Genomic DNA, 24251 nt, shown 5'->3' on the forward strand with positions numbered 1-24251 from the left:
AAGCTTCTACGACCTAGTGAAAACTGTCCAAAATGTTCTAGTTTGGCTTTTTTTATTTTATTTTTTTATAAACATGAACATTGACCATACTGGGCCTGACCACTTGTCCATCTGTCTCTGTGCCCTGTCTGATAGTCCAGATGCTTCAGTGTGAATGAATAGAACAGGGCAATTTTGAGTGATTTATCCCTGATTATCTGCAGTGGGCTGCTAGCAGTCGGAGGCTTAGGGATGCAGGAGTATGGGCTTGCACTTTTGATCATCTTAGCTAATAGCCATTAATGGACCTAATCTCCATGAACTTGTAATTGATTTTGTGTGCTTGTGGCCTTGAGAGTGTACACTGGCAAGGAGTTCCACAGGTTGACTGTGGGTTGTTTTTGAAGTACTTCCTTATGTATGTATGTTTTTAAATCTTCTGCCTGTTTAATTTCTTTGGGTGGCACTCTTGTTCTTGTGTTACGTGGAGGGCCAAATAACACTTTGTTTCACTTTCTTGGTACAGTAAACCCCTGCTTCACACGATTCCAACTTACACAGATTTCCCCTGGCTACCCCAGCTGGGGAAGCCAGGGGAATGCTGCTTGTGGGAGCTGGGAAACTGACAAGGTGCTCCTGGCTCCCTGCTTCCTGGGGCTGAGGGGCTTCCCTCCTCCTTCCTCCTCCAGGCCCCCGGGGAGCCAGGCCAGTAGAGCCTGGTCAGTTTCCTAGCCCCTGAGAGGGTAGCTGATTATCACCTGGCTCCAGGCTCAGGGGGCTTGGAGGAGGATGGAGGGGGAGCCATCCCCTGACTTACATGAAATTTGAGTTATGTGGGGGTTACGAGGAACACAACCCCCTGTGTAACTTGGGGTTTACTGTACTGGTCATAATTTTATCATATTCCCCTTTAGACATCTTAGAAGAGAGTTGAAAAGTGCTAGTCTTGGTAATCTCCCATCAGATGGGAACAGTTCCATATCCCTTATTACTTCTGAGTTTATTCTGATTCTAATATATAATATTGGTGATGAGGTAATCAGAGCTGCATGCAATACACAGGGTCTTGGCTTTCTATGGATTATGATAGTTACTGTCTTATATATCCCTTTCTTAGTTGTGCCTAATGTTAGCTGTTGTGACTGTTACTGTATATTGAGCAGATGATTCTCCGAGAACCATCCATAATCACTCTTAAGATCTGTCTTGAGTACTGATAGATAATTTGGATTACACCATTTTGAATGTAAAGTTGGGATTGTTTTCTAATGTGCACAACTTTGCATTTATCAAAATTCGATTTCATCTTTGTTTCCTGGTAACCCAGTTTAGTGAGAACACTTTGTAACTCTTCATAGCCAGCTTTGGACCTGACTCCCTTTTTTGTGAAAGTTTTTGTATCCTCAGCAAACTTTGCCACTTTATTGTTTGTTTGCTAATCCCCAGATCATTGATGTATATGTTGGAAATGTGTGCGTACTTATTGTCATGCTTTGCAGCAAGAGAGCATATATTAGGTAGAAGTGACCCATAACTGATGTGCTGGAATCGGTCTGCCTGCTTGGATTTGTGGCAAATACCAAGACAATAGAGAACTGGTTTACATATAATCCTGTTGGAGCTCAGACATAGAAGTCAGCTTTGTGTGCTTTTTTTTAAAAATGGTTTACTCACTGGTTGTAACTCTTTTTTTTTTTTTTATTTTTTAAAACTGAAACACAGATGTCTCATTCCTGCAGGTGAGCATTTGGGGCTGCCTTCCATCAGTTCTCTCTACTTTCAGACTGGAGCCTAGTGCTTTTGTCAGGTTTATCTCTGCAGCAGGAAATGCTTAATCTAAAACTTCAAGAGTGGCAAGGATGCCACTGTAAAATCAAAGTTGAGAAGTCAGTCAGCTCATGGGAGATGAGATTGCGTGGCTGAGGTGCTTATCTGAGGATAAGTCTCAAGTGACAGATCATTTGAACAGAAAACAGCATAGAGTTGCTCTGAGGCTACATATCTTGGATGACTTCTTCTTTTCCCCTCTTCCTTATTGCTTAGCATTTTTCAGCTGAGGCATCAGAAGACTGCTCAGCCAGACACCAAAACAGAGAGAGAGGGTTGTATTTCTTTTATAAATATCCTGATTGCTCTGAACTGTCGGTTTATGGATACGTTTCTGTTGAGGGGAGGGGTAATCTGTGGAACCTCCTTCTTTGTTTTGATTGTTGACATCTGATTGTGGAACAGATTATAAACAAGTTTCTAAGTTTATTTTTAACTAGTTGAATTAACAGGCTAACAGCAGATTCTGCATTCTTTGAGCAAAATGGCAACCAGCAAGGGATCTTGAAATCTCTTCCAAAGTTTTTTGGCAGGCTTTCAGCTATATAAACACAGTATGTTGGCTGGAGACCGATAACCACATACAGGGAGAGTACAGATCTCTGGTTCTCCTGCTTACTGGAGTCTAATTTTATTTGGAATTAGTTGTGGGGTTTTTGTTCTTACTGGAGCAGTGACAAATCTTATTAGAGAATGAACTTTTTTTGCCAAGGCTGGTTTTTTTTGTTTTTGTTTTGTTTTGTTTTTAAAGCTGTGCTTGAGTTTCTTCTCAGCATTTCTCTACAACTTCCAAAGGAAAATCAGGATTTTATTAAGGTCTGAGACCAGCTCTCTCTCCTCTGCCTTGCTTATAGCCGTAGCAGGGAATCTACTTTTATTGGCGGAACTGTACCTAGTCTGCACAAACACAGCACAGAATTTTGAGTGTACTAAGTGTACATGTGACACTTCATAGGGCAGATAGGCAAAATATGCTTTGAGGCTTTCAGATGAGCATGTCTTGAGTGAGTTTCAAAGAAGCAGAGCCTGGGATTTTTGATATCTGCTTTCCCTGTGAGAGAGCCACTTTATCTAATGTAGATTGGAACACTATGTGACTGATCTCTGTGTTCAGATTTATAAAGGAAAAAAGGCCTGCTTGTTTTTAAATAAGCATATCCAAAAAGCTTTGTGAGTAACAATTCTCGCACAATTCTCTGAATGTTGGTCAGTTAACAAGCATTTTTACAGAAAATCTAAGCTGCATTTACAATGCTCATCCCTCGTTAAATGAGTACTTTAGTTATGAGTATTCACTTAGGCAAGGGACACACACATTCTTCCCCTAGTTCACTCAACAAGTGAACTCCCGCGGCTAATACAAGCCTTACCCATTCCTCGTGGCTCCAACCCGCCACAGCCTGACCCCCTCCCCACCCGCCCTACAGACACCAAGCTGCTGCAACTTAAACCCCCTCGACCCCTCACACACTCCAACTGCCACAACTAAATCCCCTCTGCCAGCCTGCACACCTAAACCGCTCAAACTTAGACCCCCCCGCTGGCACCTGCATACCCAAAACACCGCAACATAACCCCCCTGTGCACCCAAACTGCCGAAAAACTTAAACCCCCCAACTGCCGAAAAAACGTAAATGCCCCATGCACCCCAACTGCTGCAACATAACCCCCCCCAGCACCCAAACTGCTGCAGCCTGACTCTACCGCCCCTGCAGCCTTAACCCCGCCCCCCGCAGATCCAACCAGCATGAGCGCCGCTTCCCCCCAGACCCAACCTGCCACCATGTCCCCCACTCATGTCCCCAAACTGCCCCCAGCCTGTAACCCCTGACCCCAGGTTCACTTACCTTTCAAAAGCAGTGCCACCTGCTGCCGCTCCGAGCACTTGGAACTAATCAGAGACTCCTACAAGTATTTTAGTAGGAATTTAGTGTCCCTCTTACAAGTTTTCTCCTACGAGCAAAAAGTTAGGAACCAATTGTGCTCCTATAGCGAGGAATGAGTGTACTTGAATCTGAGTTTTATGGGAAAGCAGTGAGGTGTAGTGGATGGTGACCCTGGGTTCTGCTGCTGGCTCTGACACTGGCCTATTGGATGCACTTGAGCAAGTCACTTCATGTCTCAATGTTTGTCTCCACATGTAATCTGGAGAGATGGATACTTACCTCCTTTCTAAAGTGCTTTGGGATAAGTTGCTATATTACTTTGTTTAGATCGGCTAGTAGTTTTGGCCTCTCATTTGAAAATGACTCTAAACAGCATGGTTGGCTGGGGATGAGAACTAACTTGTCTGATATAAATTTTTTAGAGGTCCATTCCCCATTTGGAAAGTACCTGTCAGTCATATTTCTTGACTCTCTTTTCAGACACTTGTTTTGAAGCATAAACAGTGAATGTGGACCCACATTGGGGTATCACTGAGTTTTAACATCATCCAGGCTATCTCTTACCAGAGAGAAGAACATAAACTGGAGAAATTGTTTCTCCCTTTGTTTTTTTTTGTTTTTGTTTTTCAAGAACCTTCCATACCGATAGTGCTAAGTGGGTGTTTTTTGAAGGGCAATGTGTGTATAAAATAACTAGCTGTCTTCCAACTGTCCCCAATTTCTTAATGTTTCTGCAGTCTCTCTCTCTGTTCTGCAAAATGCCTTTCATATTTTTGAAGTCTTAACACTCTTTCCTGGATGTTTTCACCCATTTTGTTTTCCCTCACTTTGTTGGTCTGACACTTTTTTAATTTTCTACAGAGTTTTATTTGCTTAACTCTCTTCCTTTGTTCCCATGACTGACAGCCTTATCTTGGTTAGAGTGCATGGCCTGCTAAACTTCTACATGAGGCTGTGTGAATTTGGGAGTTCACTTCCTTCAGGTCTTGGGTAATTTCTAACCGTGTATTAAGAGTTGCCTCCAGGGTTGTTGGTTTAACCAACTCCATGTGGTGGATTGGCATTGTGGAAGAGGTATATGTACTGTGTACCCTCTTTATCCAGGGGTGCAGTGATATATCTGGGTCTGGTCATCAACAGAAGACTTGCTTAAGATGTCTGTTCAGATAAAAGCCAAGGATGGAATGGTGGGAGGTGAATGTTCTAGTCACATCCATCACTCTGCACAAGTACTTTTTTTGTTTTTTTTGTTTTGTTTTTTTTTTGTTAAAAATCCCTTCCAGCTATTTCAGAGTACTGAAATTTTAGGTTTAGTTGGCTGTCTTCTGAATCGGCTTTGTGCCTGGTAAAGCTTCCCTGTACTGTGTCCTACTTTATTTCTGCATTGTCACTAGTAGCCTGACTTAAAGACAAGCTTTTTCATGAGAGAGAAAGGGAGGCAGAGTCTAGCAAATTTGACCCATTCAAACAGAAACCACTTCAAGAAAATCATTTTTTTTTCCCTTTAAGAGACTCTTAATGTAGCTCTTGTGTCCATTTTTATTAAAGTTTTGTTTTGAAATTAGTTAATGCCAGAAATGTAGCATTGGCTAAAAAGGATGCCATTTTGAAGGAAAACATAAGTGATTGCTCCGGAATAAGTGGGTTTTTTTTGCTCTCAAATGTGTTAATGTATTTTCTTTACAGTGGCAATTGAATCTTAGTTTCATGAAGCAGGAGGAGGAAAATCCACCCATTAGTTTGAAAAACTAATGAAATCTAAAGAATCTACTTTGTATCTAGAAACTGTGCACATGCTGGAAATACCTATTAGGTCTCTAACTAGTGGCTTGTCTTCACTACCAGAGATTCACACCGCTGCAATGTAGCGTGTGTCAATTTTAATAGGTCTTTGCTAGGCCCATTTAAGCAATGTCTGTGGTCTCCAGTGAACTCTGGAATTCCCACTCTCCTATGAGAGTAACGTGAGTTAATGGGAAAGCATCTCCCATTGATGCAACACAGTGAAGACACTGCAGTACATTGACTCTTATATTTTTCACGTAATTTTAGCGTAACTTAAGTTGCTTTACTCTGGCAGTAAAGACAAGTGCTATATGAAATTGTTCGATGGTACAGGAATAGTGCTGTGGTCACTGGAATTGATCCTCTTACGTATACACAGTGCATCTGGAAATTGCACTACTAAAAACAGTTGTTCAACAATGGATTGTTCTCTTCCTTTCCTGCAACTTTCTGTGCTGTTTTAAAGAAATGTAAAACTAGTGAAACTTGTCCTCCAGTGTTGTGTGCCTTTCTGTATTGGCCCTCTTCTGACTCCTCTTCCACTTAGCTTAAAACCCAAATAATACACACTATATAAATCTTCAAGTATCGGAGGGGTAGCCGTGTTAGTCTGGATCTGTAACAGCAACAAAGGGTCCTGTGGCGCCTTATAGACTAACAGAAAAGTTTTGAGCATGAGCTTTCGTGAGCACAGACTCACTTCTTCAGACAGCATCTGAAGAAGTGAGTCTGTGCTCACGAAAGCTCATGCTCAAAACTTTTCTGTTAGTCTATAAGGTGCCACAGGACCCTTCATTGCTGTATATAAATCTTGAAGTTCTCAATAACTTCTAAATCTTACTGTTTTGGTTTGAGAACCCAGGAATTGAAGTGTTTGCCAGACAAGATTTGCTCTCAAGAATTAGAAACTGCTTTGTTTAAAACAGCATTGGAAGAGGCTTTGTACCCAGTAGCATGGTCCTTGTGTAGATGCAATATTATACTAAATTCTGTTTCTGTGACTCCCTTTCTCCCTCTCCACATAAGAATTGCTGTGGGATCTGGAGGAAAGTGAATGTGTTTAGAAAGTCTCTCCACTCTTCCCCCTCTTCTCACCCCCGTCGTCCTGCCCCTCAGAGGGAAAAAAAAACCAAACCAAACCAAACAAAACTGTCTGAATTGTGTATGTTGACTCAATTTTGAGTTTACTGCCTGGGCTTTCCTTGATTCAGGTTGCTGAGGGGTGGGGGTGGGGGGTGAGGGAGCCTACTAGAAGAAAATACAACTGCTTAACAATTAAACTAGTCTTACTTTCCCTTCTGTTCTTTCTGCAGATCTACAATGACAGAGAGCTTTAGGATTCTTCCTCTGCTGCTTCTGCTGGCTTTTCCCTCACCCAGCCTGGAGGGTAAGTAAGGTAATGTGAATTAGGTGGGTTAATGCAGCAGCTGTTAACTCCTGAAGAACTAGGCTCAAATCCCAGTTGAGTTATCCATCTGTCCTAGTCCACTCTAGTGCAGTGTTCGTACATTCTGACTTTTTATACGTTGTTCTTGCAAGTGATGTTTGTGGGGCATTCATAGATGAGGGGATGTGTGAGGGCTTCTCTGCTGGAGTTACACAGTGTGTGACTGGTGCCCACTCAGTAAGGATGTGGGAGGAGGTATGTGTGTCTCTCTCTCCACACCACCCCCCCCCCCACACAGTAATGCAGCCAAGGTAAAGTTGGAGAACAGCATTGTCTACATTGTCCAGAATAACTTCTGAAGGTACAACAACTAGCAGGGAGAGCTTTAGTAGTTCAGATGAAGGCCTCTTGACCTCAGGACAGATGCTGCTCTGTTCACTCCTCTGTGAGTTGCCAGTGGTTGCTCTTGTTTACGTTTGGTTATTAACATCTTGAGCTATGAGTGGTTCTCAACTAGTGTGCTGTGGAATTTCATCAATTTCCTCTTGCTGCAGCTCTTTGCAGGGTCACTACAGGAGGAAAGTGACTACCTCCACACCAGCTGGGGCTCAAGCAGCAAGGCTTGGAAGGGAGGAAGGGTGGGGTCTGTTTGGGGTGGGATGCAGCTTAAATGCCATGTCCTGGATCCAGTGGGCTTCCGGGGAGGAGCAAGATTTATGAGCAATCGATTCAGCTGACGCAAGTGGGTGTGCTGTGGAATTTTCTCATTGAAGGGTGCCATGTTACTGAAAAGGTTGGGAATATAATAAGTTTGTATATAAAATCTTCAGTTTTAACTGCACCTGTTATCGTCTAGTCATTTGGAACAGTGCATGTGAAGATGCATATGCTTCACTCTGCTCTCTTATTTTGGAAACATAAAATCATCTGAGAATTACTATAACTTTGTACAGCTCCTGACAAGTGCAGGGAAAGGTGAATGCAGTGTCCAGCTCAAAGCGGGGGTGGGGGTGGGGTGTGGAAACAGGAAAGTGATTATAAGCACTGATTTAGACTATTTGAATTTTGACTTATCAATAATAGAAGTACTTTATCATTGTTTATTTTAACCTGACTTTTTTGTTTTCCAATAAACATTGACAGTTCCAGCCAAAAAGTCTTGATGGGGTCATTTCAACAAAAGTGTAATCACGTATTGTGCATGGGAAATTATATCCATAATGGGGCTCTCCCTCTTTTTCTGGAAGTTGCCCTTGTGCTGATCCTAAGAGCTTGTGTCAACACTGGGATTTTACCTCCAAAAGCCTTCCCCCCCCCCGCCCCCCCCAGCATTTGCACAACCAAGCAGGATAATTCAAGTTAAGAGGGATTTTCCGAATGTCTTTTGCCAGCCCGTTTCTCCAAAGGTCGAAAAGGATGTGTGTGAACAAAGTATAGCTATTATCCGCTCACGTGAAGGCACCTTTCACAATGCTGCGGCTATGGAAATGCAGTTTTTCAACATTATTTAGACATTAGAACATCAAGAAGTAATATCGGGGGGGAACCCCCCAGCAGTGTAGACACAGTCTGACTATATCTACACTAGGAAATAAAGTTGAATTTATTGAAGTCTGCTTTACGCTACTAGATTTTATAATGTGGGTGGTGAGGGTGCACATATTTAGAACGTCGACAGTGTGGAGGGAGACTGAAAATATGGGATAATTCACATGTTTTTAAGAAAGTTGGAACCGCCTGCAGGAGGGCTTAAATATGGGACTGTTCCTTTAATAATGGGACACCTGCATCCTTTGTATAAGGTCCATATTCAATATTCAGGGTCTATATTTTATATTGTAGTGCCTTTTAATGGTGCCAGGGTCCCTGCTGATTTATAGCTGTGGCTGTCATCGAGGTATCACTCTGTAAGAGACAGCTTAGACTTGGTGGTTACAGTGGAGACACAGACTTTGTCAACACTGCACTGGTGGTTGGACGAGGGGTCATCCTCACAGGAGTCCCCTTTGCCCCTCAGCAGCCCCCGCTTTACCTATAACAGACACTTTGGACTAGGGGTAGGGAGCACGCCAGGGTCAGCTATGAACTCGGGCTCTTTGGAGTGTGCTGGACCTTCAGCTCAATATAAATGTGAGGAAGCTCAGGGCATCAGGCTGCCATGTGTGACTTTCAAGGCCAATCTGACTGGACGTTTTGTCTTAGTTAGTACAGACAACATGACAGCAATGTACTATATCAACAAATGGGCGCACGCTCCTCTCCCCTGTGCCATGAGGCCATGATGCTCTGCATACAGCCCAACATCATGCTGCAGACTCTTTACCTGCCAGGTGTGCATAATTCACTGGCAGATCAACTCAGCAGGTCCTTTACGGATCACGAGTCGTCTCTCCACTCAGAGGTCGTTCGTTCTATGTTCCAGAAGCAGCGGTGTCCCAGGTGGACCTATTCGCCTCCCACCTCAATGCAAAATGCAGAACATTTTGCTCCTACCACAATCAGAGCCCAGGGTCCTGGGCAGATGACTACAGTGTCCCCTGGTCGGGCAGGCTGAGGTATGCATTCCCTCTGATTTTGCTAGTTCATAGGGTCTTCCTCAAGATTCGTTCAGAAGGGCTGCTGATCATCTTGGTAGCACCAGCATGAACCCATCAGCACTGGTACTCAACCTTCCTGTACCTGTCACTCTGCAAGCCAATGATGTTGCTGATCCGGCCGGCTCTGCTTATGCAGCCAGAGGGGAGATTGCAAATCCCAGTCTCCAGTCGCTGCACCTCACAGCGTGGCTGCTCCATAGCTGAGGGACTGGGAGCTGGCCTGTTCGGATCCCATCAAGGAAGTATTGTTAAATGGTAGAAAACCCTCCATGCAGGTGTCTTATTTGGCGAAGTGGAAAAGGTTTTCAGGGTGTGTGTCTCACAGAGGGTTGTCTCCCTTGCAAGCCCCTGCCCTGTTGATTACCTATGGGGTCTGGTACAGGAGGGCTTGTCCTTCTCCTCGGTTACGGTGCACTTAGCTGCTATCTCAACCTTTCACCCAGGTCATGGAACATCTTCTGAGTTCTCAGACCCGGTAGTCAAAAGGCTTCTGAAAGGTTTAGGAAGAATCAAGCCCTAGGTTCGGGTACCATTGCCCCTGTGGGATCTCAGTTTGGTGTTAGTCAAGCTTATGGGGGCGGTGGGGGGGGTGGCTTTTGAACTCCTGGCTACCCGCTCCCTGCTGTTTCTGAGTTTATAAAACAGCATTTTTGATGGCAGCCACTTCAGCCAGGAGGGTATCTGAGTTGAGGGCACTTTCAGTGGACCCCTTGTATGCAGTGTTTCACAAGGATAAGGTTGGGCTGAGACCCACCCTGTGTTTTTTGCCTAAGATTGTCGCTGCATTTCATGTTAACTAAGAAATTTCCCTACCAGTATTTTACTCAAAGCCCCATGCCTCCTTGAGGGAACAGTGTTTACGTACCTTGGGTGTTAGGAGGGCGCTGGCCTTCTATATGGATAGGACTAGGCTCTTCAGAAGAACGCAGCAACTCTTTGTGGCGGTTGCTGATAGGATGAAGGGCCTTTTGGTCTCCTCCCAGCAGATTTCCTCCTGGATAGTGACATGCATCAAGGAGTGTTACGAGCTTGGGTGGGGGCTCCTCCCCCTCTGGTTAGGGCACGTGCCATGAGAGCGCAGGCATCATCTGTGGCATATTTGGCCCAGGTACCTATCTAGGATATCTGTAGCATAGCCACCTGGTCCTCAATTCATATGTTTACAGCACATTACACTCTGACACATCATGCATGGGAAGACTCTGCGGTGGGCAGGGCTGTCCTGCAGTCCATTCAGTGCTCCGACCCCACCTCCTAGGCATTGACTTGTATTCGCTCAGCTTGGAATGGACGTGAGCAATCACTCGAAGAAACGACAGTTACCTGTAACTGGTGTTCTTTGAGATGTGTTGCTCATGTAAGTTCCAAAACCCTCCCGTCTTCTCCACTGTTGAAGTAGCTGGCAAGAAGGAACTGAGCGAGGGGAGGGTGGGGGGCGGTACATATATTGGTCGCCATATCGGTGCTCCTCCAGGGGGCATGGCACTGACCCTATGGCTACTGGCTAGGGCAAAAAGCTTCTGGTGGCTGGGTGTGCACCCCTGCACGCCCAACTTGGAATGGACATGAGCAGCATATCTTGAACACCAGTTACACAACAGGTCTTTTCACCCATATCGTGAATATTTTGCAACAGTCAAGGTCCTTTAGTTTTTAGTTTAATTTTTTCCAGTACATTTATCAGTGTATATTACTCAAACAAAAATATAGGTGAAAATTAATAGAAAAATCCTTAATTTTTCTGGGTAAATATCAGGGTTTATTTTGATGGACTGAATGAAAAAGCATTAGATTATTATTTGGATGAATGGAATGCACTGTGGTTTGCAAGAGAACTAAAACAGATCTCAAAACACAATGTCATCTCTCAAAACAAAAAGCAGTCAAGTAGTACTTTAAAGACTAGCAAAATAGTTTATTAGGTGAGCTTTCGTGGGACAGACCCACTTCTTCAGAACAGACTCGGTATTTAAGGCACAGAGAACCAAAAACAGTAAGCAAGGAGGACAAATCAGAAAAAGATAATCAAGGTGAGCAAATCAGAGAGTGGAGGGGTGGGGGGGAAGGTCAAGAATTAGACTGAGCCAAGTATGCAGACGAGCCCCTATAGTGACTCAGTTCCCATCACGATTTAAACCATGTGTTAATGTGCCGAATTTGAATATAAAAGCCAGCTTGGCTGTTTCCCTTTCCAGAACGGTGCAATGATAATTCTTCTTCAGTAACACACATACCTTTAGGTCATTTAGGTCATTAGGTATGTGTGTTACTGAAGAAGAATTATTGCACCGTTCTGGAAAGGGAAACAGCCGAGCTGGCTTTTATATTCAAATTCGGCACATTAACACATGGTTTAAATCGTGATGGGAACTTTCTGAGTCACTATAGGGGCTCGTCTGCATACTTGGCTTAATCTAATTCTTGACCACCTTGATCATTTTTTTTTTTTTTTTTTTTTTTCTGATTTGTCCTCCTTGCTTACTGTTTTTGGTTCTCTGTGCCTTAAATATTGAGTCTGTTCTGGTCTGGCTATGGTCTGAAGAAGTGGGTCTGTCCCATGAAAGCTCCCCTAATAAACTATGTTGCTAGTCTTTAAAGTGCTACTTGACTGCTTTTTGTTTTTAATAGTGTATAGACTAGCGCTGCTGCTTCTCTGTTAATGTCATCTCTGAGTTTAAGCAAACAACGTATCTCTAATATATAAAGAATACTTTTTCATTTGAATAAACAGTTTACTGTTAGAACAATTAGCTTATTAAATACTTATATTTAATTGGGCCATACCATTTTAAGTGCATACAAGCAACTTCATCTTTTGGGGGGGGGGGTGTTTTTTTTTTTTCTGGGGAGGGGAGGGGAAGGGGGCTAAAAAATTTTAGTCCTTGTGTTCTGGGGAAACACATTTTGAGACACATTTTCATTTTATCCCCCATTTTATGCGTCGGATCTTTAAACCATTATCTCTTAACAGTTTGAAACCTGTATGTGGTAGGTGTGAGAGTCATCAGTTTATTTTAGATGGGCATACACTTCAGCACTTGCATTGGTTCCTTTTTAACTTCTAGATGAATGCCATTGCCTCAACAGGCAGTTTTGCATCTACACACAGAGTAATGTATTATCATAGTATCGCATGCAATGGATAATATTTTCCTTATGAAACAAGTGTTTATATATTTGCTATAAAAGTCGAATGAAAACTGGGGTAAACAGAAATTTTGTGAAACTTGGCATTTTTTTCTTCAGTAAAATGAATTTAAACTGAACGTGAAGGGACTTACGTCTAGTGTGGTGGTGTGTGTGTGTGGTTTTTTTTTTGTTTTTTGTTTTTTTTTTTTTGAGGAAAGGAAGAAGTGGTATGGAAGGGTCTCATCTTTCCTGAAAGATGCCCACAAAAAACATAGTGAGGACATAATATATTAACTTTTCTTACTTTCTTTTCGTTTGTAGTTCCTCAGCTAAATCAGATTTCCTTCATGAGAACTAAACTAGAATTTTTCTAGGCGCCAGGTGAATCACTTGAGACTTAATTCATTTTGGTGGTGATGGGGAAGAGTGGATAAATATCTCAGCTGGAGCAGGCAGAGCCCATCTGAGCCTAAGCATCACTGTTGTAGGAGTTCTGTGACCTCTTGATGTAATGTGTGCTGTATTTTCCGAGGGTGGAAGAAAAAATCCCAATTTGCCTGAAGTACAAATCCGCCTTTTTTGCCTATGTGGCTATCACAGAAAACATCTGCTTCAGAATAAGGTATGACATACCTTTAAACTCTTTGTGTAAATGGGAAATCTCTCTGGATTGACCAAAAAGTTTAGGGTCCTGCTGCACTACAATGTAAACCCAGGGTTAATGGAACTTTGGTTAGCTGACCCTGGGTTATAGCGCACTGCTTGCATATGCTGATATTTAACTCTAGATTAAGTTTTTTTTTAACCCAGGCTTGAATCAGGGCTGTGGCGTCCGCAGCGCAGCTTGTGGACCTGAGTTATGCAACCTATATCTCAGACTCCCTCATGCTCACCTGGGATATGACTGCTCAGGCCTTCTGTCTGGTGATTGCCCTACCTGCATGCTCCAGGAAGTTTGAACAGTTGGCTCTCTCAGCTTGCTCAGCAATGTGGAAGGAGGTGCCTTTATCAGAAGTTCTTCCTTGTGATTTTACTCCTGTATCAGGAAACGGGCAGAGGTTCTGTGTGATGCTGGTGGATGTTTGAGTGATGCTTTTTGACCCACTAAAGATAACTGACACAGCTTCCAATGGATGAGGCGAGGCTGAAGAGTAACTAGGCAAGGCCTAGTTCAGCAGTCACCAGGCAGTGGGTTGGGAAGGCAGGAAGCCTGCCTCATCCTTGCTGTGCTCCCTGTCAATTGAAATAATCAGGTTCCTTGCATGCCGTGACCCTATGCCACTGGCCTGCTCCTGGAAGAGGCCAGAATGGCCCTGTTTGTGTGGAAGGAGTAGGGTGCAGGAGTTTCAGTGCATTGCTCCTGTTTGTAAGTAGTACAGCCCACCTCCACAGCTCCCATTGGTTCACCTAATGCAGAACTGTGTGGCCAGTGGGCACTCGGAGGGGTTGTTCTGGCATAGAGGGGCAGTGCACAGACCCACATGTCCACCTGCCCCTAGAGCCAGGGGGCATGTTGCTTGCTACTGGGAGCAGCTTATGGCCAGGACAGTCAGGGAGCCTGCCTCATCTTCACTGTTGGCTGACCAGGAGCCACCTGTATTAAGTAGTGCCCAGTGGAATGTAGCATTCTAGCTGCCAGCCCCCTTCCATAGCCAGCACCCTATGTGCTCTCCCCACCCCCCCCGCCCCCAATGAAAGCAAGTGAGGGTGGGATAGAGTGAACAGTGGAGAGAGCGGAGATGGAGTGGGCAGGGCCTTGGAAGGGACAGGGTGGATCTTAGGTTGCCCTTAAATTCAGAAAATGATCATGGGCATGGAAAGATTGGAGACCACTGAATGAGGTTACTGCTGCATATTGTGCTTGGTACAGGTAACCATCCCCCCTTTAGAGACCATGCTTCTGGAGCCAGGACACAGGCCCAGAGTGGTGAGCTCACATCATGCAGACCTGGGATGACCAGTAGTGGGTCCAGAACTTTAGCATTAAGGAAGCTACATTTGTAGAGCTTTGTGAAGGGCTTTCCCCCACTCTCTAGTAATGAAGATAAATGTATGAGGTTACCCTTGCTGCTCCAGAAGTGGGTTGCTGTAGTAACTGTGGAAGCTGGCTGCCCCAGGCTGCTATAGGTCTGTTCCAAGTCACTTTGGTCTTGGAAAGTTGACTGAAGGTCAAATGAAGACCGAAGATTCTAAGATATTGAGGTATGTGGCTTTCCCGAACTGGGAGTCATGACAGATACTGCTGAAGTAATTGCTGGCTTTGAGAGAATGGGTTTTCAAACTGTGCTGGGGCCACTGGGCGGGACTCTGGCTCAGTTTGCCCTCCTTGTTGGAGTACATGTCTGTGTAAGGTGAAAGGGTACTTCACTTTTATATTGGCCCTTGTGGAGCAGTTGATTCTCTCTTTTTCATGTCCGCATAGAACGCAGTGGGGAAGTTGATGCTGATTGTTTTGGTGAGCAAGTCTGTGTTCCTTGATGGGCTGGAGCGCTATCCACCAAGTGATGTCATCATAGACAAGTTCCTGTTGCGGGGTACTATGCGTACCGCCTTATGCTTTTGGCTTATGCAGCAGTAGCCTGATTTCAGAGGCCCTGGCAAAAGATATGATTAGCTTCTCAGCAGGCTTAGAATGGTGGTTGAAGGTCCTGTTGGAGATGTTTGGATGTCACTGTTGTCAGTTTTATCTGCCTTGCAATGGCTTGCTCTGTTCTTCAGTATCTGAAGCTGGAGGTGGTCTATACTCCTAGAATCAATAGGAGAGTACATCTGCCAGAGCTGGCGTACCCAGGCACCAGGAATCTGGGATGCTTTGTGGACTTGCATGGGCCAGTGAAAGAGGAGGAGAATAATATGTCTATATAAATGTGCTGCGGGGAGAGGGATGGATGGTGTGAATTGATTTTTTTTTTTTTTTTTTTTTTTTCTTTTTTCTGGAAGGTGGGTTGATTGCCATGAGTACTTAGGAGTAACATGACAAATATATATGAAATAGAGATGATTTTTGTAGTACAGATTCCTATAAGGTGGCTATTGAAGAGTGGCCTGCTGTACCTAATTGTATAGCCAAATAGGTTTTGCTCACTAATTTCTAATTGTTCTTGTTCATGTGTTACCTCAAATACAGAGTGTATAATGAGTCAGTGGTAATAATCAACTTTTGACGACAGCTTTATTTATAGGTGTATAAAACAGTACAGCATTCACCCTTTGCCAGCTAAGGCAGCTGCCATTACCACAACAGAATCTTTCCAAAACAGAGTAAGTGCATGAGCAAGTGCAGACAGTGAAGTCATGTACATGACAGAGACCCACTACCATCGCACCTCCCCTTCCTTGTTTGTTCACTTGGTGCCAAGAGGGAGGGATAAATGGGGGAGGAGGTCAAGACAGAGAGGGGTATGGGACAAAATTGCTCTGTCCAGCTGCTCATGAGACCTGCCTTTGTGAGTCAGCCAGGCATGAAGTTTTCCAAGCTACTTCTGGACTGAATCTAAGGGTGTGGCACTCCAACTTAAATTAAGGTAGTTAAGTGATTTGTACCAAATGAGTGTCTTGACTGTAAATACCATTAGCTCGATTTAGGGAGCAGTAATATCAAAATAACATTGTTGAAGCCAGCAGGGTGTAGTGTCAAGTTCGAATGAAGGCTGGTGTGGAAGTGCCATGTCTTTCAATTGAATTCATTAGCCTCCAGAGGCTGAGTGGTGCTGCTACACCTGGATTCCAGCTCCCCACTACCTGCAGGAGGTAGGAAACTGGCACTGCTGCAGGGGAGCCAGGATCCAGGCAGCAGGGTGAGCACTGCTGGTGATTGGAGGGGGAGGTGCAGCTGGGCCCAGTGGGAGGGCACAAAATGTGTAGCTGAGGGAACTGTGGGATGGGTTCCCACAGTTCACTGTTTCAAGTTAATGTTTGGCCATTCAGTGTGGCAGCACTAACTAGACTGTGTGTGAACTTTGTGAGGAAGTGAGGCTACTCAATTAAATTTATAAAAACCAGAATTAAATTTGAGTTTATTAAATTGAATTTTATATCTGGTAGTGTAGTTGTAGTACTGGCCTATGCAAACATGCAGAACTTCCTGCCTTCCACCTCCCTTCCCTCTGGCACATTTCTGGACAAATTCAAGCATTAGCCTTACTTCAGACAACTGATGGTTGCCTGTGGGCTGCCTCTGACTGAAATACAGTAATTTGAAAATTGAGCACTTTCTTACAAGCACAGCCATGTAGTGTCCTTAAGAAACAGGAATGCCTAGCAAAACCTGTCCTTCCAATAAAAATGTTTAAAGATATCTTTACTGTTTCCGTATTTGGCTACCATTTTGGTGTGTGTGTGTGTGTGTGTGTGTGTGTGTGTGTGTGTGTGCGCACGCACGCGCGCTGGCCCACAAGCGGTGGGTGCATTCTGCTTGGACTTCATTTTTACAATGGTTCTTAGAGCAGACTTCCCTCCCATTACTGTGTAATAAACAAATCAGAAACTTACTGGGGTCTGGGACTGTCTCTCTGTGCTGTCTGATGAAGGTGTGGGGGAAGAAGGGGTGTGAATCAAACACCTCCATGTATAGACTCTAAATATTTTGCTGTTGCTTCTGTTTCAAATATCAATATCAGTGCTAGTACTCTCTGAACTGAGCTAATGGTATTTACAGTGAAGACAGTCACTTCATACAATCAAGCTAATTGCCTTAAATTCAAGTTTGTCTTGTAGGCGCAGCCTTGGAGTTTTGAGCAGTGCACGGAGGTTACTTTGCTTGGAAGAAAGTGAGTTAATACAGACGAATTTATTTTTAGAACTGAAACATAGCAAATAGAGGAACAAAAGGAAATTAGACATTCCATTTATTATTACAGTGAATTGCCTGTAGATCTGGTTCCTGAAGGGATTTCTGCGATTAATCCCATGAAAATATATTCTTGTGTGGCAAATTTTCTGGGACTGCCAGAGGTTAACCACCAATCATAGGCAGTACAAGCAGTCACCTCTTATCTTGTGCAGCCTTTTCTGTCCCTATGCAAGATACTACCAATCCCGTGAGTTCTGCCTGTGGTATCCAGTTCCTGATTCACTGATCCTTTATTCCCAAAGGAGTAAGGCACAACATTTTGACAGTTACACCATAGAAAGCAGCGCTTAATACAGTGGCACTGAAATTCTTTGTTAGACAAAGCACAATCAGTATATATTTGTCTAACAAAGAACAGATTCCACTGATAGCAACCACATGTCAGAAATGTGGGTTACCGAGAACCTAGATTTAACTAACAAGGTTGCCTGTTGTCTGAAGTTTATCTTCAAATATCTTCTCCCAGAATTTGTCTGATTTTTCTCCCCCTCACCACCTCCATGAAGCAAGTCCACTGTCAGCTTACCTACCCAAGTGAAGACCTCAGTTGCTTCTCTAACTACAGTTGATGAAAATGGATTTTTGAACTACATTGGGAAACAGGTTAACCCCCACCACCATTGCTTGTGTTTTCTTGCCTCACTGGAGGCTTTGCGTTCACTTGATTTATCACTGTGCTCTGGTAGGCATTCATTTTGAAACTTTACAGTACTCGGTTTAGATGTAGACACCAATAAAACAACATTTGTGTTTAAAATAGTTTATCAGCTTCTGGTGGTTGGCCCCAGCTCAGACCTGAAAACGTGATTTTTTTTTTTTGTGCATGAGTGTATACACACATCTTGTGATTTACTATTACGACTGGTGTGATTCGAGCTTTCTTTAGAGAGCTTTCATGACTCAGTCTTTGAAGTAATGTGCCCCAGACACATTACAGGGGGATCCCTGTAACCGCTGTATACCCAAGGGACCTTCTCGAGCTGACTGGTAGAGGGCACAGGATGGCAACCATCTTTCTAGTTTGGCAAAGTCAAATTTTGAAATTTATACTGGTTTGTCAGTGACATGTTTGCCCAGTGCTATCTTAGCAGTTTCTGAATGCAGCAGCAACTCAGCATCTCTGTAGAGATGTTAAAGAAATCACAGAACCAGATATATATTAGTAGTGGGGGATGTTTATGTGAAATGCTTTAAAAACAAATACAGTAATACATTGTATGTACCTAGCAAACTTTACAACCTCTCACAGAAATTGAGTACAACCTGTAAAGTAGTAGTCAGTTTGATAATAACATGTTATGTCATGTGAACCAATATAATGAATATTTGGGATATCTATCTTAGTTAATCCTAAATACTCCATCTAGCTGTAACAAGCCATCTGGCATTCTGTAAGCATCTTCATACAAATGGATTTCTTTTGGATGAATTTGAATTCAGCTTGCCAAGAATGTTCCATGAAACAATGCAGAGACCATCATGAATATTCTTCCAATAGATTAAAAGAAATAGAAATATCTTTCTATCAGTCTGAATATTTGAATATCCTGGTTTTTGTTCCATATGAATGGGTTTTTAATTCACACTAACAACAGGGATGTCTGTGAATCATCACTTACATGCTAAACTTATGAAATTGGATGAAACAAATGGGTTAGTTTGACAATTCTATCTCTAATTTGTAATACAATGCAACAGTATACTGTACATAAGAAAATTATATCCTGCAAACAAGTCTGAGCTCACTGCAAGCCTATTGCACATTTAAAGGTATAGATTTTTGCAGGCACATTATAAAGTATGTGGACTATAAATGCAATTTTTTTATGTCACTTAGTTGCATGTATGTGAATGAAGATTGTTGGGTAATGGAAATTTATTTTTAATGTGGCTTCTTGCCTCATACTTTGCTTAAGTGCTGCAGGTACAGTGTTCTGACTACATTCCATTCCTCGAGTAGTTTTTGGCTGGGTGGAGGTGCTGTTTATACTTTTTGTGTATTTTAAGCAATACATCCCTGAATTCTGAGTGGATGAAACAGGACGTGATCTTTTCAGTAGCTGAGCAGTGCTGGGGATATGTAGAGCAATAGGCTGATACCCTTAACTTTCCAAAGGGGAAAGATGCTGAGATATGAAGCAACTTCTTGCCTTTTCTCTCATGTATGGCTTATCTATAGATGGTATCTAGCAGACAGGCAAGGTTTTGGAACTCAGACTAATGTACTTTTAGGTCTCATGCTTACAAGAGCATTGATTTGATATTAGATATCCCAGATTCAGACAAGATCAGTTTCTCTGATGAATTGTCTTTTTTTTAAATACCCTCTTCTTCATCCCTATTATAAAATGTAACCAGTGAAATTCAGTGCTGATGATGCCCGGCTGCCCATCCTCCTCCATATCACATTTTTGTGAGCAACCTCCATACTTCTGGATTTACTTCATCAGCTCATGGAATCTAACTTGTTGTGTAGGTCATCTTGAGTCCTTTTGTGGCCTTGTTGAGGTGTTGGGTATTCTCTCAGCTGGTGGTTTGCTAAATTTAGAATTTTGTGGCATGGTCCTCTTCACTTTGCAGTAAGCTGCTGGTGGGGTGTGTGTGTGGTCTGGGGGGAAAAAAAGAGTTTGAGGCTGCAGAACCATTGGTGAACATGCCTGGGCAGTTTGCTATACAATCACGTGGTATGTCTCATAGCCCACCACCAAACTGGGGGACCTACAGGGTAAGCAACCATGGTGCATATAGGACACATTAGCCTTATAGACACTTTTGTGTTTCCTGTAGTCCCAGGCAAACTGTAGGTTTCCCATGAGACACAAGATGGCTATTTTATGCAAAATTTATTTCTCAGCTATAAACGTCTGCTGAAAACCCAGACTAGTCTGGTCTTGATGCAAATCACATACATTGTGCCATGATTTTCATTATGTCAGTGCTGAATAAATCAAGATATCGAGAAGATCTGACTCACTTATATGAATGTGACCAGACAGTGTTATTAAAGTGTAAAGAGGGAATTCCCATAAGTCTGCAGAGCAGCTATTTCTTTTTTCATTAATTAAAATGGCTCTTACAGCAACCTATGGACTTCCTACCTAGCTTTGTCCTGGCAGGCCACTGTTTGTATAACAGTGACCTCAGAAGTCTGGTGTTCTTGTGTGTCTGCTCTGGGCCAAAGGAGGCTGCAATTAAAGAACTACTCATAAGGACTGAATCACTGCTGATCTTGGGCTTACAGTGCCTCCTGGTGATGACATTCTCCCCAGGATCACAGGTATACAGTTTATATTCTCTGCAGTTAGGCAGATCAAAGCTAAGATGACGACAGACAAGTGTGATGTGTGAATGCTTGGTTCTTGCATAGTAGAATTATCACCAGACTCTGAAAGCCAAGGATGAGGTTAAGGTCAAGTTTTACTCTACTGACCAGATTTTATTCCATGCCATAGTGATTCCAGAAATCTGCTTACCAACTTCTCTTTAAAGTGTCGTACATGATAAATGTAGTTCACTTGTCAGGGCAAGAATGTTTTTGTGTTTGTACCTACGTAAGGACTCTGACTTGAAGACTCTTAATTTGGAGTAGCTCTGGCTTCCTCATTTGTGCTGCAAAACAGAAATCCTAACTTGTTTTCAGTGCCAAAAAATCCTGAGAGTTCCTTATTTTCCATTGGCAGACCACTGTGATAGGTGCAGCAGAATGTAAGTATGAAATGGATTAACATACATATACATGCACATTCATTTAAACAATGGGCTGCAGCATAATAAGTGTGCTCTTCACCAGCACTCCAGAATTCTCTTTATATAGGTATTCTTGCCCATCGTGATGTACAACACGCATTATGCCAAAACACCGCAGCACCTCCATCATTGCTTCATCACAAAGGGTCTTGGCGGTGCTTTCACAAGGAGAACTAATTAATAACTTATTTCTCTGAATGTAGTTACAGTAACTCTGGAGTACAATGGAAGAAATTCTCATTAACACTTACTATTCTTCTTCCCAGAGGCTTCCTGTATTTTTTCTTTTTCTTTTGACGACGTGGACATGATTGTTGTCATTCCTTGGACAGCCAATGCATGGAGTGAACCGAAGCAGCATCTCTCTTCTCCCTCTCAACACCCCACCCTACCCCCGCCCCGGCACCACGGCATTTTAAAGAGCAATTGTGGGAAGTGACTCTAAGGATGAGCTCATAGGCCGCCTTGTTTACACAGTAACTGTTTTAATGAGATTCTTGAACATATAAGGATTTCTCTCACACTTTAAGTGAGGGGGAAGTTTGTCTAAACAATGCAAGAAAGAAAGCAGAGTGAGACATCGTTCAATCTGCTGCGAATGCCCCCCCTCTTCTTTACCCCTTTAGTCACTTTCTCTTCATACACTGGTCATTTGAAGTCCAAGTCTAAAAGCTACGAAGTTGTGACTCTAAGCATGTGTACGTCCCATACAGACGTTGCAAAATGTGTGTAGGGCATTTAAAAAAGGGTGTGTTTGTGCACTGATGGGTTGCTGTAAACTTGAAATGCCCATTTATGAGCAACTAGTTTTGTACCTGCATCTTAATGAATTGGGTCTGTTAACCTCTTCAAGGCCCACTTAGTATGACTAGTATTAATTTCTATACAAATGACTTGTTCCTTGTTAAACAGTCAGCGACTTAGCTATTGTTTAATTCAGGAGGCACTATCTTTTGCATGTACTTGAGTAAGAGCTTATGATCATGTTCCCCAATTCTCCCCTTCTGCAGATGATGAGCTGAAGTTAAACATGGTCCACTACGAATGTGTGTGTGAAGGCATGTCCTGTGGGAATGGAGATCGCTGCCAAGGCCAGCAGTGCTTCGCTTCCCTAAGCATAAATGATGGCACTAAAGTTTACCAGAAAGGCTGCTTTCAAGTCTACGAACAAGGGAAAATGACATGCAAAACACCTCCTTCTCCTGACCAAGCCGTCGAGTGCTGTCAGGGATATTTGTGTAACATGAATATCACAGCACAGTTGCCTACTAAAGGTGAAAGGTTAATTTTAAAATAGTTACTTTTATAAAAATAACAGGGTTTTTTCTCTCTAGTTGGGGTTTACCTGCTAATATTCTTCTTGCCTACTGAGAACCTAAGGTTTGGGCTTGAGGTTTTTCGCTGGTTGAATCGGAGGACTGAGACTTGGTATGGGTGGAGTTTGCAAGGTGCATGATCGGAGTCTCTCTGATTTTGCTGCTGGATATTTGGTACTAAATTACACAGCAGTTGGTTAGAGCTATTTGAAGCAAGCTGTGATTCTGAATTTCCAAAACTCAGATTTCACTAGGGATGGGATTGCCATAAAAGATTTTGGAGGTGGTACTGGTGGTGGTGGACAATGAATGTAAACTCTGTGAAGCAGCTTTGACTCTTCTGTGATCAATATTGCGGTTTAGTTAACAACAAATGAAAGTTTTGGCATATTGTTTGTCATTAAACTGTCTGTTGGGGTTCTTAACCTCCTTTCTCTTTCCCATTTTCTTACCAAGGGCAAACCCTCCAGGGAGACTCTGTGGGATACAGCATGGAAATGCTAGTCATTGTTATACTGGCTCCAGTGATAGTGCTGATAATATTTTCAGCGTTAGCTGTGCTGATCATACGAAAAATACAGCAAAACCACATGGAAAGGCTCAATGCTAGGGATGCTGAGTATGGCACAATTGAGGGACTCATTGCATCAAATGTTGGAGACAGTACGTTGGCAGTAAGTAATCTTTTGTATATGATAGGCATTGCTTAACATCTCCTGTCTCAAATTGCTTTTTTTTTTAATTGTCAAGCCTACACTAGAAACTGCTACTGGTGTAGTAGTGTCAGGGAGGTTTATTTTGGGAAGGAGGCCTAGATGGGGGCAATATTTCCATACTAGCGAAAGTCTTTGTATAAATCCAGTTACACTGCGATAGAAGAGCTTTGGCTGGTGTAGTATATTTTGCACAGCAAACTGGTACAAGCACTCTTTTGTTGGAATAATCTGCATCTATACCAGGAGGGTTTACTGGTGTAGCAATACCAATAAACCTTTTGGTATAAATGTGGTGTGACGGAGTAGCTTGTGTTAAACAGTTAAGCTTCACATTAAAAAGACAAGTATTCATTTATATTTATGATGTATAATGGTCATTTGGGTGGGATGTTTTTAATGACTCAACAATCATGTTTAAGAATTTCACATCTTATCACCCCTGTACTTGCTGAAAATTTCTGGGTGACTGGAGAATGAGTGAAATTTTTAACTAAGTGCCTGAAATGGGAATGAGTGGTTTTTTTTGTTTTTGTTTTTGTTTTTTTTTTTAAGCAGGCTATTTGTAGTTCTACTTTTGTGTTCATTTTGTCAACGTTCACTCAGCCTCCTCTTTATACAAATTAAAACAAAACAAAAAACCCAAAACCCTCACTCCGAAAGTTCTTTGTTTTTTGTAAACATTAAACACCACCAACTTGGAGGTTGAGAATCTGCACAAGTGGTGAGATGAGATTTGTTCCAATTGAATCTCAGCTAAATACAAAGGAAAATCACAGAAAAAGAGAGCTTTAGGAAAAGGCTGTGTGTCACAAGGAAGCAAACGAAAATGACTTTTCCTCAGTCTTACATTTCAACCCCAATTTTAAGGGCTTGAAAGGTTAGAGCAGTGTGAGAGAGGAAACAAGCACTGAAGAACAATGTGATACTAATATTTAATGTGTACTTTGATCTATTTCCTTTCTGTGTTTTGGGAGACTATGCTGTTTGGCCTTTCTCCCTGGAGCTGAAAACGGGCCCCTGGCTTTTGCAG

The 24251-nt window shown here is 42.8% G+C and overlaps 1 protein-coding gene across 2 annotated transcripts in view; it reads left to right on the forward strand.

Annotated features, from left to right (window-relative positions):
- ACVR1 (activin A receptor type 1) overlaps positions 1-24251 on the forward strand; it is a 105811-nt gene that overhangs the window by 35721 nt on the left and 45839 nt on the right. Inside the window, exons 2-4 of one of the 2 annotated variants that reach the window (XM_075000808.1) lie at positions 6791-6864; positions 22200-22463; positions 22962-23179. In XM_075000808.1, coding sequence (XP_074856909.1) covers positions 6791-6864; positions 22200-22463; positions 22962-23179 — 556 coding nt within the window. Of the gene's footprint in view, positions 1-6790; positions 6874-22199; positions 22464-22961; positions 23180-24251 lie in introns of both variants that reach the window. The other variant, XM_075000809.1, reaches the window with a different exon arrangement.

This window comes from Carettochelys insculpta, chromosome 8, assembly GCF_033958435.1.
Source record: "Carettochelys insculpta isolate YL-2023 chromosome 8, ASM3395843v1, whole genome shotgun sequence".
In the NCBI taxonomy this organism is placed as follows: Eukaryota; Metazoa; Chordata; order Testudines; family Carettochelyidae; genus Carettochelys; species Carettochelys insculpta.